At 60.1% G+C, this 13,814-nt stretch overlaps 1 protein-coding gene across 2 annotated transcripts in view; it reads left to right on the top strand.

The window, feature by feature from the left end:
• USP36 (ubiquitin specific peptidase 36) overlaps positions 1-13,814 on the top strand; it is a 30,797-nt gene that overhangs the window by 13,415 nt on the left and 3,568 nt on the right. For both annotated transcript variants that reach the window (XM_053660385.1, XM_053660383.1), the window contains 10 exons: positions 1,242-1,309; positions 1,772-1,842; positions 2,363-2,445; positions 3,213-3,324; positions 5,125-5,265; positions 5,591-5,691; positions 8,338-8,476; positions 10,125-10,796; positions 11,373-11,503; positions 13,178-13,711. In XM_053660385.1, the coding sequence (XP_053516360.1) occupies positions 1,242-1,309; positions 1,772-1,842; positions 2,363-2,445; positions 3,213-3,324; positions 5,125-5,265; positions 5,591-5,691; positions 8,338-8,476; positions 10,125-10,796; positions 11,373-11,503; positions 13,178-13,711 (2,052 nt within the window). The remainder of the gene's footprint in view (positions 1-1,241; positions 1,310-1,771; positions 1,843-2,362; positions 2,446-3,212; positions 3,325-5,124; positions 5,266-5,590; positions 5,692-8,337; positions 8,477-10,124; positions 10,797-11,372; positions 11,504-13,177; positions 13,712-13,814) is intronic.

The following is a 13,814-nucleotide window of genomic DNA, read 5'->3' as shown; positions in this document are numbered from 1 at the left end:
ACCGAGGCTGCTGTGGGATCATAAGGTGGTTTGCTGGGAGCTGGCCCCAGCGTCTGCTTCCAGCAACACAGCGTCAGCGCCAGGCTGTGCTGAGCGGGAGCTCGGTGGCTCTCTGCACTCTTGCTCCATCCAGCCCGCTTTGTCGGGGGACCTGGCGGCGGCTGCATCACGGGGGCTGCCCTGTGGCCGCTTGTGGCCTTGATGGCCTTGCTAGTTGCTGGAGTTCAGTGTCCCTTGTGGCGAGTGGTGGCAATAGTAGGTGGTGGCTGTTCATTTTTCATTTCCAGACTTTGCCAAATGAGAATGTGGGGACTCCGCCCAACCCCCACGTGTTCTGGAGTTGTTTCCTGGGCGAGGTCCCTGGGTCTAGCAGCCCTGCCATCAGTCACGTGTGCTGGAAGAGAGGGTGGGACGAGTGTCCTCAGCACGCTCCACAGGCAGCGGGAGGCCGTGGTGCGTGCGTGCGCCGTGGGTGTGGAGCCCTCCGGACGGCACGCACGGTGGGAGGAGCCCCGGCTAGGGAGTCCCAGAGGGGTCTGCAGAGAGGGGCAGGTGCCAGTGGGGGGGGTGCTCGTCCCGGCGGGGAGTGGGCCACCCTGTGCGCTGCTGCAGCGCTCTCTGGGGAGTCACTAAAGCCGACTGCACCAGTGTCCTGGGGCTCTGGGGGCTCTGAGGAACCAGGTGGGTGGGTTCTGTGGGCTGCAAGTGGAAGCCAGGAGCAGAGGCCAGCTGTGGTGTGTTGCTTCCAGAAGCTTCCTCACACGAAGAGCAGCAGAGTCCAGGGGCTGTGCGCTGTGTCCTATAGTTAGTAAACGGGCCAGGGGATTCAAAGGCAGGCAAATCCCCCACCCTGAACCCACGCCTGGGACCGCTGCTGTCTTACTAAAGGGGCATCCTTGTGGGAATTTTATCCCAGAAAAGAGGCTGGTATGGCCAGTCAAGAGTTGGAGGTGACCCTCAGGGCTGAGGCCAGTGAGTGGACAGGGCGAAGGGATGGAGGAGACCCCAGAGGCTCAGGGGGCAGTTGTGGGAAGTGAGCTGTGTGGCTCAGAGCAGTGTGGGGTTCCTGCTGAGACTCAGCTTGAGCTCACCAGGCTCCTGGCCGTGGTGGGGGGCCCCGCACCAGGCCCCGGGCTCTGTGCACCAGGCCCAGGCTGAACTAGTGGCAAGATGGAGGGGCGTGGGTGGGGTGCTTTGCCGTGGCCTGTCATTCACCTGAAGGCTCGTGGCCTTCTTCCCAGGTTGGACCGGCAGACACAGGCTACTACCCTGGTCCATCAGATTTTCGGAGGCTACCTGAGATCCCGTGGTAAGCGGGGGCTTCCCAGGCGAAAGGCTGACCAGGGAGGGCTGAGAGCAGGTGCCCGGGCTGGGCTGCGTCCTGGCCCTGTGCTTTGCCTGACGGGCACGCCACTCCTGGGAGAAGTTTGCAGCAAAGCATCAGGCGTGTGTGGAGAGAGGGCCGCGTGGTTCGTCCTCCGACTCCCTCAGTCCCTCAGGTGGGACCTTTGTCCTTCACTGGGCAGTGTGTCCACAGAGGCCACGGTCGGCCAGGCCGGGCCCCGTCTCTGGGCGGCACCGGGTTTGATATGCATCTGCTTGTGAACTCTGGGGGTCCGTGAGCTCTCTGCCCGGGTGCCGGGGTCTCCGGGCTGTCTGCTGAGAGGACCTCCCAGTTCTAGGACTCTGACCCCTGGGGCGGCAGCCAGGGACACTGGGGGTGGCGGGCAGAGCTGGCTGCAGCCGCCCACCCCTCTCTGTCCCGTGGCAGTGAAGTGTTCGGTGTGCAAGAGCGTCTCGGACACCTACGACCCCTACCTGGATGTGGCGCTGGAGATCCGGGTACGGAGCGCGGTGGGGTGTGCGTGAGGCCCGGGATGGGGCATGAACCCCCAAACCGCAGGCCCCCACAAGGGCGGGGGATCCAAACAGACGGGGCAAAGATACGTAGAGCCCTCGTGCGTCTGAGTGGGAACGGCCGTTGTCGCATCCTTCTCTCCGGCCTTTTACCGTGCACGTTCCCCCCACCCGTTTAACAAGTGTCCTGGGGCGCGATGGGGGCCGGGTTGTGTCTGTAGCCGGCAGAGCTCCCAGCAGCCTGAGGCTCAGGGCAGACCCAGCCTCCTGCCGCGGTCCTCTTCCGTGGGGAGGAGTGAGGACCGTCCCCCCGGGGGCAGCCGGTTCCCCCATTCATTCCTGGGCAAGGGATTTGAGTCCCGGAAGGCGGCAGCTCAAGGGCCGGTTTTTACACGAGTGAAGTGCTGTGATTTGCTGCGTCGGCCTGAAAAGGGCCTCGCGTCTGGCCGCCTGGTGGCGCCTGCCTTCCGCCGTGTGCTCGGCCGCTCACTTCCGCTCTCCTCAGCAAGCTGCGAACATCGTGCGTGCGCTGGAGCTGTTCGTGAAGCCCGACGTCCTGAGTGGGGAGAACGCCTACATGTGTGCCAAGTAAGTTTCATTTCGCCCGTGGCCAAAAGACCGGGGCGGCCCGAGAGAACCAAACAGTCACCTGACCCGACCCTGCTCCCGGCCACCTCCCTCGGAGGTGAGCCAGCTCGCGCTTTGTTCCGTGTGCACGCCTTCCAGCCGAAAGCCTCTCCAGGACGCAGAGGGGTGCTGGCCGTGGTCTCCGCGGCCAGCACTTCCCCGGCGCTCCCGGGGCCATTCTAGGCATGGAGCAGGCCCTGGGCCGAGGACATCGGGGCACAGAGGGGCGTGCATACCACCACCACTGAGGTGACCGCATTCCGCAGCCTCTGGTTCCCGAGTCTCCTCGGCCAGTTCCCATTGCAGCAGACGCAGCTCTGGTCCCACCCTGTCGGGGGTCGGGCAGCTCGGTGGGGGGTGCTGGTCACTCTGGACGTAGGTCGTTCGAAAGCCGCAAGGACCAGGCTCCTTAGTGCTGCCTCCTGGGTTGACCATGCGGCGCCCACACGCTGCCCTAGCCCCCCGCCCGCGCCCTGCACCCTGGGAGCTGTCCGTCCCCTTGCCCGGCTGCCCCGCCGCCACCCTGCTGTCCCTTGTTCTCACCCCCCGCGTTAGCCCCCAGTCCCTGCTCATGCATCTCACCCCCGGCTGGGGGGTGTCCTTCATCCCCTGCGGCAGCGGGGACTGCGGGAGGCACACATGTCATTTAAGTCGACCTGGGGCTGCCCTGCGGTGGTGTGAGGATGGCCCCCTGGACACAGGCTGCCACCCCCACCCTCCCTTCTCAGGTGCAAGAAGAAGGTGCCCGCCAGCAAGCGCTTCACCGTCCACAGGGCCTCCAACGTCCTGACCCTGTCCCTCAAGCGCTTCGCCAACTTCAGCGGCGGCAAGATCACCAAGGTGGGTGTCCGCCGAGGGAGCTGCGTGGCTGCAAAATCCCCACATGACTGCTACACACAGTCGGGTTCAAGGACCATGTCTTACTAGGTTTTTGTGCCCAACCTCTGCCTGTGCTTGGGGTGTTCCTGACCTGGGAGGTCCAGGTTTCCTTCAGTATGATGGCCCAGGCTGGTGTGGCTCAGTGGGGTGGGCGTCATCCTGCAGAGTAAAAGTCACAGGTTCGATTCCCTGTCCGGGCACATGCCTGGGTTGTCGGCTCAGTCCCCAGTCAGAGCGCACGCAAGAGGCAACCACACACGGACGTTTCTCTCCCTCTCTCTCTCCCTCTCTTACTGTCTAGGAATAAACAAATAAAACATTTTTAAACACGGAATAAACAGAGTGAACTTGGGGCTGTGTGGTTCTGGTGCTCCACGCCCGGTAGTCTCTGAGGCGGGCACGTTCACACAGCTCCCCGGGAACGCGGAGCACGGCTTACCTCTCACACGGTGGCATCGTAACGTCCGTCCTGCTGCACAGCAGGCCAGGGCTCCGTGCCCAGTTGCTGGAGCCCGTCACACGGTCCGTGGCGCTGGTGGCGGGGGACTGGCCTGACCAGCATGTCCCTAACATTCCGTGCAGTGGTGACACCATGCTTTGAAAAAGAGCGTTCTCAGCTGGGCCGAGTTTTGCAAATGCCAATGATTCTTTTTGATTGCAGGCCTTCTCAGAGCCTTTACTAAGCTCTGTAGCATTTTGGCTCCTGGAGGGGAATTTATTACGAGGAATTGTCTAAAACTAGTTGTCTGGGAAGTCATTCGGTCTTTCATTTTCCTAGTAGTTATGAGCTCACTTGGCTCTGCCCTGCTGGCCACATGGGGTGGGTGGCGAACAGCCCACCCACCCAACAGTGAGTGAGTGGCTCCTGGACTTGCCCGAGGAGCTGGTGGGGGACCAGTTTTCCCTCGGAGCAGTTTGAGAAGCGCGGCGTGTTGGCCCTGGGCCCCCGGCGCTCGCCTGCAAGCCCAGGGTGTGTCCTGGCTTCCGAGGTTCGGAGTCGGGCAGCGCCAGCGGAACGATGAGCGGTCAGTGCCGCAGACGCCGTGTGGGTGTAAAGAGGCCGGACACGGGGCGAGCACCGTGCCAGCTGAAGGTCAGACCGCAGGACGAGCACATGCCGGCAGAGGCCGGATCGGGAAGGTCAAGGTCGGCACTGAGAGAGATGCAGGGACTTTTTGGGTCGATGGCTCCTCTCGGTAGAAATGTGGGTCACAGGACACGCGTGTGAAATCTCATCGCGCTGCGCACCCCAGGGCCATGCACCGCGTACTATGTGAGTTGCGCTGCTGTAAAAGGAAGGAGCCTACGTGTGTATCGGCAGGTGCGCAGGCGGTTCTGGCCTGTCGTTTATTGAAAGATAATTAAAAAAATACCTTCCCATGAAAGACTGCCAGTTTCTGAAATCAGTTGGCGTGACCAGTGTTCTGGTCCACTGGCTACAGTGTCACTCGCTGCAGCCGCCGGCTCCTGGCTCTGGCGGACCCGAACCCGCGCCCCTCCCCTCCTCCCTGGGCCTGGTGCTGGCCCTGTGGCGAGGCAGGCAGGATGGGGAGTCAGTCACCTCCTTGCTCAGGAAGACGGCACCGTCCACCCCGGTCTCAGTGTGGCCTGGGGGAGGCCCCCCCACCTGGCTCCATGCCCCGTTGCCCCAGGTGGTGGTGGCACCTGCGTCAGGCGTTGTCCCCAGTGGGGACAGGGGGCGGGTAGGCCCTCCCGCCTGCGGGTGGGTGTTGATCGCCGCCTGCTTGGCTTCTCGAGCAGGATGTGGGCTATCCGGAATTCCTGAACGTCCGCCCATACATGTCGCAGAGCAGTGGCGAGCCTGTCCTGTACGGGCTCTACGCCGTCCTGGTGCACTCGGGCTACAGCTGCCACGCCGGGCACTACTACTGCTACGTGAAGGTCGGTGCGGCGGCACAGGGAGGTTGGCGGGCGGTCTGCCGGGTGCGGGGGCCTTGGCGGGAGACGCCCCGCTGACCGGAGCGGCCGAAATGCCCCGCGGAAGGGAAAGCTCGGGTCCCGGGCACCGGGTGGAAGGGCACTCAGAGCACACCGTGGGGTCACGGTCGGGGCTGGACAAACGTTAGAGGTTTTCGTGCGGGTCGTTGCCAGTCAGCCAGCACGTGGGTGTGCGTGGTGGTCAGCGGCAGGTGCGTCTTCCCTCTCTGAGGAGGCGCTACAACGTTCGGTGTGTGTTCTGTCCGCCCCACACCCTGCGCTGCTCCAGGCCAGCAACGGGCAGTGGTACCAGATGAACGACTCCCTGGTGCATTCCAGCAACATCAAGGTGGTCCTGAACCAGCAGGCCTACGTGCTCTTCTACCTGAGGTAGGTACACCCCGCCCCGCCCCTCCGCTCTGCCCGGCCGGCAGGCCTCCCCATCCCACCAGCCCTGAGCGAGGCTGGTGTCCTGGCTGTTGAGTGAAAGCCACAGAACCCCCCCCATTGAGGTGACTGTGAATGGAATGGGGAAGTCACCTGTTCTCTTAGTGCCCCAGAGCGGAGACCCAGGCTGGCCAACACTCCCACGGTGGGCAGGGAAGTCGCTGGTGGGGCAGGGAGGCGGCTCGGTTGCGGGGAGGCTGCAGCAGAGCCCGGTTGGAAGGTGCCTGTTCTTGGGGCTGGTCGTCACCGACCCAGGGGCTGGAGAGCGTGGAAACTGGAGGCTTTTCTGCAACTCTGCGCCCCTGCTGCTGACTCTGGAGGAGCGTGTGAGGTGCGTCTGGCCCACCGGCGACGGAACGGAGACTCCGGTCAGGAAGCTCCGACTGCGATCTGCTCCCTGCTTAGCTGAGCCCATGACCGCACTGCGGGACAGCCACACACGGGTTTGAGGGTCGAGTGGGGTTTCAGAGGCGCACGTTAGGAAGGTCAAGGTTCTCTCTGGCTATGTTTCTCGCCGACCCCCACCCTTTATTTATTTACTTACTTATTTTTTTAAATATATTTTATCGATTATGGCATTAACAGTTGTCCATTCCCCCGTTCATTCCCCTCCACCCTGCACAACCCCTCCCTCCATATTCCCCCCCTTTAATTCATGTCCATGTGTCATAAGTTCTTTAGCTTCTACATTTCCCACACCACTCTTGCCCTCCCCCTGTCTATTTTCTACCTACCATCTATGCTACTTATTCTCTGTACCTTCTCCCCCCTTCTCTTCCTCCCACTCCCCTGTTGCTAACCCTCCATGTGACCTCTATTTCTGTGGCTCTGCTCCTGATCTAGCTGTCCTCTTAGTTTGCTTTCGTTTTAGGTGTGGTTCTTAATAACTGTGAGTTTGCTGTCCTTTCACTGTTCATCTTTTTTATCTTCTCTTTATTAGGTAAGTCCCTTTAACATTTCATATAATAAGGGGTTGGTGATGGTGAACTCCTTGAATTTGATCTTATCTGAGAAGCACTTTATCTGCCCTTCCATTCTAAATGAAAGCTTTACTGGATAGAGCAATCTTGGTTGTAGGTCTTTGGATATCATGACTTGGAATACTTCTTTCCAGCCCCTTCTTACCTGTAAGGTCTCTTTTGAGAAATCTGCTGACAGTCTGATGGGAACTCCTTTGTAGGTGACTGTCCCCTTATCTCTTGCTGCTTCCAGGATTCTCTCCTTCATTTTAATCTTGGCTAATGTAATGATGATGTGCCTTGGTGTGTTCCTTCTTGGGTCCAACTTCTTTGGGACCCTCTGAGCTTCCTGGACTTCCTGGAAGTCTATCTCCTTTGCCAGATTGGGGAAGTTCTCCTTTATTATTTGTACAGATAACTTTTCCACTTGTTGCTCTTCCTCTTCCCCTTCTGGTACCCTTATTCGGATGTTGGAACATTTAAAGATGTCCTGGAGGTTCCTAAGTCTCTCCTCATTTTTTTGAATTCTTGTTTTTTCATTCTTTCCTGTTCGGTTGTTTCTTTCTTCCTTCTGGTCCGCTCTATTGATTTGAGTCCCAGTTTGGTTTCCATTACTATTGGTTCCCTGTGCAATTTTCTTCATTTCTCTTAGTGTAGCCTTCATTTTTTCATGTAATTTGCAACCAAAATCAACCAGTTCCTGTGAGCATCCTGATCATCAGTATTTTGAACTGTGCATCTGATAGGTTGGCTATCTCTTGGTCACTTAGAAGTATTGGCTCTGGGGCTTTGATTTGTTCTTCCATTTGAGCCATAATTTTTTGGTCTGTTCACGCCTATTATGTATGAGGGGCGGAGCCTTAGGTGTTCACTGGGGCGGGGCAACCCAGTGGCTGGGTTGTGATTCTGTATGTGGGGATGGGGTCAGAGAGGGAACAATGGGGCTTGTTTCACTCTCTCTCAGATTTCAGTCCCCTCTGCCACTTCCCACAAGCAAATTGGGCCCTTCTGGTGCTGATTCCCGGGTGGGTGAGCTTGTGTACGTTCTAGGACCCTGTGGGTCTCTCCAACAGACTCTCCTGTGAGGCTGGGAGTCTCTCCCGGCACCTCAACCCCCAAAAGTTTTTTCAGTCGGTGCTCTTAGGGTTTATTTCCCAGCCCTGGGGTCCTGGGTTGTGCGGTCTTTCTCGCTGCCTGTTTTTTGCCTGGTTTATCTGTGCGAATGTGTGTCCGAGGTCAGCCAGCCGCCTTGCCTGTCTCACTGGGTTTGCTCGATTCCTCCTGGCACCCAGTCACCAACCACCGCCTCTTCCTGCCAAGACCCCTCTCTACTGGCTGCCGACTCTACCCCTTACCAGTCTGGATGAATGGTTCATTGTTGTTGGACTTTGGTACAGTTCAATTTTCTGTCTGTTCTGGTTGTGTTTTTGTTTCTAAATCTTTGTTGTCCTTGAATTTGGTTGTGCAGGGAGGCACAGTGTTTCCACCTACGCCTCCGTCTTGGCCGGAAGTCCACCTGCCCTTTTTTTAAACAGACTTATAACCTTGACTGTCGTCTGTTCCGACCCCTTCTCACGGCAACTCCGCAGTGTGCTGTGTGAGGCAGCCCGGCCGTGTTCTCTCTGGGCAGGGTTCCAGGCTCCAAGAAGGGCCCCGAGGGCCCCGTCTCCAGGGCGGGCTCCGCCCTTGCTGGCCGCCCCGGCATCCTCCCGGACCACGGCAAGAAGAACGTGAGCAATGGGGCTGGCTCGTCCCCACTGACTGCAAAGGTAATTCTTCAACGGGACGGGTTTGCCGCTCGGGGCGGGTGGGGACCCGGGTCTCCCTGTGGGGGGACCTCTCGGGGGTTGGAGAGGCAGACCGTCTGCTCGCTCCCTGTTCTCTCTTAAGCTGGTTATCAGAGAACCTGGCTGAGCAGGAGGGGGGCAGTGATGACCCAGCAAAGCAAGACTGAGTCACAGTGTGTCCCCGTCTCAGACCAGCTGCCATGCAGAAGCACAGCGATAGGTTCGCTGAGCAAGCACCCAAAAAAGTGTTTTATCCTCACTTTTTTTCTCTCTCCTCATTAAAAATCTTCACTCGAGAACACGTTTGTTGATTTTTAGAGAGAGAGAGAAACCGCCATCGGTTGCCGCCCGTAGGTGCCCCAACAGAGGATCAAACCCACAGCCTAGGCCTGTGTCCTGCCCAGGGATCAAACCAACCTTCTGGGGTAGGGGATGGCGCCCCAGCCCACCGGGCCACCTGCCAGGACTGCCCTCACACTGCGACACTGCCAGCGTGGGTGGTTTGTACCAGTGCCGACCCCCGATTTAGTTGTTACGCCGCAGCTGTGTTAGGAGAACGCCCTCACTCTCAGGGAGACCCCCAGATGCGCTTACGGGTGAAAAGGCATCGTGTCTAAAATCCACTCAAACGGTTAGAAAATATATATGTAGAGAGAGAGAAAGAGAAGATGCTAATGCGGCAAAATGTCAGCAGTTAGGAAATACCCTTGTGGTTATTTTTGTGTGTATTTGACATTTTCTACCACAAAAAGCTGAGCTCAGTTTTCCTGACGAAGTGTCGAGTGACAGGAAGGGCTCATTCAAGTGATTTAAAGTCACTCTGTTGCCAGTGCAGAGGACACCAGTGCCGAGGGGACGGGGGCCAAAATTCAGTTCCCGTGGCAGATGTTTTGAGAAAGGAACCCTCACTGGTGAGCCAGGGCAAGGCCAGTGCGGGTGCGGCCACGGGTCTCAGCTGGCCAAGCCCGGTGGTTCCATTCCTAGCAAATCACCGGGAGTGATGATTCAAAAGGAAAAGAATGAGTTGGTCTTTTGATTGTCTCTTTAAACAATAATTTTTAAGCATAGGGCCTAGGGGTGGGGAAGGGGCAGGGGGTGCCTTTGAACATCGAGCTGCTGGCTTAGAAGGTCTGTCTCCGCTACAGTGAGTCTGTGAAGGGGGGACAAGGCGCCCCCTGTGGTTCTGCTCACTTCGGGGACGGCTGGCGAGGGAGCTTAGTGAGTTCTTGGTACCATGAGACGGGAGCAGGCAGGCCCTGCGGTTGGCAGTGACCGAGGGCGTCACATGGGGCTCGGGTGAGACCGGCTGGTGCCCCATGTGGCCAGACCCTGGAAGGAAAGAACATGCCAGTTTGTTCGTCAGTGGTTACGCTCCAATGATGGAACCTGCGTGATTTTTGTTTCTTTACGCGTTTTTGTATTTCTCGGACCCTGATGGAAACACTCCGCTCTCATAGTAAAGGTGACGATGATAAAGGCGCACACTTACAGGGAGGTGCGCACCGTAAGGAAAGTAGTTCAGAGAAGTGTCACTGTCATCCTGCGTGCCCCTGAGTGTCCCTGCGCTCGACACGCTCCTGCCCGGAGAACGCCAGGGTCCCACCACCTCCCCTGCTTTGCTGCCTTTCAGAGACCGGACCTGGCGACCATGAGGAAGCCGCAGACCACGGAAGAGACGGGTGTGCCCGTGTCCAGGAAGGGGACCCTGTCGGGCCCGAAGGCTCAGAATGGACACGTTCCTCCAAAGCCGCCCTCGGGGTCCCCTTCTCCCCGACTTCCCAAAACACCCACACCCCAGCCAACCATTCTGGATGAGCCTGGAAAGAAGGTCAAGAAGTTGGCTCCCCTGCAGCCCCACCGCTCCCCGCCCCTCAGGACTTCTCAGGGGCTCCACGGTGCCGGTGCCCAGAGCAGCGGCAGGCACGACGGCCACAGGCCGAGCTCCTGGGACAGCAGGGGCGCCGGCCTCTCTACCTCGCCCAAGCTGCCGGCCACGGCCCCTGTCAATGGGCACAGGCTCGGGGCCACCGCCCTTGACACAGGGGACTCCAGCAGTTCCAGCCCCGAGCGCTCGGCCGGCAGTGACCCTCCCCGGCCCCCCTCGGCCCCCCGGAGCGGGGCTGCCCGCCTCTGTGATTCTCAGGGAAGGACCCCCATGGCCGGCCCCCCCAGGGCACAGCCGACCGGGGACGACGCGAAGGTGGTGAAGCCGCGGTCCCCCGTCCTGAGCAACGCCGCCATGGAGCCCGCCAGCACCACGTCTCCTCCGCCAGCCAAGAAACTGGCTCTTTCTGCCAAGAAGGTGGGTGTGGGCGCGTCTTGCCTCCCCTTGTGTCGGGAGGCTGTGGATTGGGGAGCGGGACACCGGGCCCCTGGATCTGGAGGGGCGGGCTGTTTGGGTCTTCCTGGGGCAGCGGGGCAGCTCAGGGCCCTCGAGTTCCTGCTGTCACCGCGTGTGCGGGGACACTGACGGGGTGCGGGGTGGGCAGCAGGCCTCCCCCCGTCTGTGGAGGAAACGAGGACCGGCAGAGTGCGGGCCCGGGGTGGGGCGGGCCCCGTGGGGAGCGCCAGGCCTGGGGCGTCCTCAGGACCCGGCCACAGCCCCCGTGTGCGGCGCAGAGCTCCACGGTGGGACGTGCTCGGGTTTTGTTGGAGCTTCCTTCCTCTTTTCCGTTTTGTTTCTAACCAAAAACACTTCTGGTTCTTCTTCCTCTACCATCCCCACCCCTCACTCCCCCCTTTTTCTCCTTCTCTGCCCTCATCCTGCTTTTTGGACTCTTTCATTTGTTTATTTTATTCATTTATTTTTCGTTTGTTTCCCCTCCTCACGGCAACCTCTTTTAGACCACCAAGTTTTTATTTGTGTCAATAACTGCAGGCCAGCACCCTGCGGAGGGCCCCCAGCACTGACCGCCGCACACCCCCCTTCCCACCGCCCTCCGACTTCACCCACCCCAGGAAAGCCACTCACCCCGCCGTTGTGTGCACCCGGCCTGCCGGTCCCAGCAGGTAAGCGGGGGCTTGGGCCCCGGGGGCCGGCGCCTCTCTCTCCCCGTGGTGCCAGCGCGGTCGCTCCCCAGAAGGCCGCTGGACAGGCACAGGGCTGTGTGCGCCCGGCTCTCGGGCTCCGCCTGGTCAGGGACCGCCAGCTGCTCAGAGGCGGTGTGTTCTCCTCGGTCCTGGGTTTTGTCCTTCCGTCTTCCTTTTCCGTCTGCCTGCTGCACACGTGTGCTGACCGGTGTGCTGGGAGTGGAACCGTCCTGTGTCCCCACCCCGACAGGGCCCGTCGGAGAGAAGAGCGGGAGCTCCAGATAGAACCCCGCTGGGCTCTGAGGCCTTTGAGCCCCGGTGCATCCCTGAGTGGGGCGGGGTCTGTCTCAGGTGGGGACCATCCCTGGCACCGGCTGCTTCGAGCTGGCATCTCGAGCAGGGGTGCAGTTCTGTGGTGCTGCCGGAGCTCCGGCCCCCAGTGGACGCCCTCCCTGGGCGTCCAGGTCCCTCCTGGCCTGGTGGACCCGGCAGTGCTCCCCTTTGTCCCGGCGTGTGCAGTGGAGGAGGCAGAGAATCGCGGGTGAAAGGCTGTCAGCTGTCTGACCGCTGGGGGCCTCGGGCAGCCGGGAATGGTGGGGGGGAGGGGGGGAGGGGGCAGGAGGCGCGAGGTTGTTCGGTGAGGTTGGTGTGGGCCCTGGGCACTTGTGTGCGCCCCACCTGGAGGCGCGATCTGGCCGCATGCCCTTGCCTCGGCTCACACTGCTCTTTCTAGCACAGGAGAGGTTTTTTTTTTAATCTATTTTTAGAGAGATGGGAAGTGAGGGAAAAAGAAAGGGAGAGAAACATTGGCCTCTTTCAGGGGCCCCCTATGGGGACCTGGCCCCACAACCCTGGCATGTGCCCTGACTGGGAATCGAACCAGCGACTTCTAGATTTGCAGGCCAGTCAGTGCTCGGTGCACTGAGCCCTTCCAGCCAGGCCTCTAGCACGGTATTTTTGCACATCGCGGAAATACTTAAGGCATTTATTGGGTATTTAGACTTTGACTTTTGACCCCAGAAAGCACCGGATAGCAAGACACAGTGCAGTCTGTGTGGCCACCACAGTTTGTTCTGGTTTAGACGGTGACGATAATGACGCTGTTTACTTGGTGATCTTGTGAGACAGGCGTTGTGGCTGGTCACTGACAGGTGAGGAGATCGCAGGCTGGGAAGTTAGCCTTTCCTGGGTCCCACTGTGAGCAAGACGGGGGCCGCCGCCCCTCACTCGTCTGGCTGTGTGCCCGCCTGTGCAATGGGTCTCCCCGGTTCTCCTGGACGTGGCATTTTGGGACACAGCCACAGCTGACGGTGTGCAGGCCTGGGCTCCCTGCCCGTGCCCGACTGTCCCGAGGTTTGGGGGTCGGAAATTCATTGCTCAGCAAAGCTTTTCCCTTTTGACATATTGGTATTGAAACTTAAAAACAGAGTCTGCATAAATATGTAGAACAGCCCAGTGAAGAGAAAGTAAGAGGTGTGCCGTGACGTCCGTTCACCTTGACGTTTAGTAACCCTGAACTGTGTTGTTCGCCTGTCTTCTGAGGTTCGCCAGGGAGACCTCAGCTGGAGGGCGGGGACCGAGGGCTGACTGTGTTTCAGAATGGCTGTCCCCACTGCCTGACCGTCCTCACAGGCCTGTTCCACCTGCTCCCAGGTCACCCAGCCATCTGAAGCCACCCCTCGGCCCCCTCTCTGCGACACTGCCCAGCAGCCCTGAGCCTCTCGGGACGCCCACCGCTGCTCCCCTGCCTCAGGTCAACGGGGGCTTCCAGGCCGCTCCACACCAGCTGCCAGGGGCCAGCGAGTCCCCCCAGGGCTTCTCGAAGAAGAAACGGACTCTCCTGGGAGAGATTCAGGGGCAGGGTTCAGAGATTGGGAAGGCAGCGGTGGCCCCTCCTGGGAAGAGGAAGAGGAGGAAGAGGAAGCGCCCAGAGGACTCGGACGCCCATCCCCCGCTGAAGGGGCAGCACTGGAGCCCCGAGCCCAGGAAGGAGTGTTGGGCAGAGCCGCCTGCGGAGAGACTGGAGGGAGAGGGTGGACAGCAGCGAGTGAATGGCCAGGGCCCTGTGAACGGCTGGCAAGCGGAACATAGGACAGACAGCCCCCACTCCAGCAAGAAGAGGCGGCGGAAGGGAGTGCAGGCTGCTGGCAGCCGAGCCTGCCTTCACCAGCACCCACCTCAGCCCAGGTGAGAGCAAGGAGCGAGACAGCCCCGCCTTCCCACCAACAAGGCCCTGCTCAGGCCCAGGTGGGCGGCAGCCCTCCTCGCCGACTGGCACTGTGGGTGGGTG

This window comes from Artibeus jamaicensis, unplaced genomic scaffold, assembly GCF_021234435.1.
Source record: "Artibeus jamaicensis isolate MK-2021 breed Jamaican fruit bat unplaced genomic scaffold, CSHL_Jam_final contig_2259, whole genome shotgun sequence".
Lineage (NCBI taxonomy): Eukaryota > Metazoa > Chordata > Mammalia > Chiroptera > Phyllostomidae > Artibeus > Artibeus jamaicensis.
This window is presented reverse-complemented; position numbering and strand designations above follow the sequence as displayed.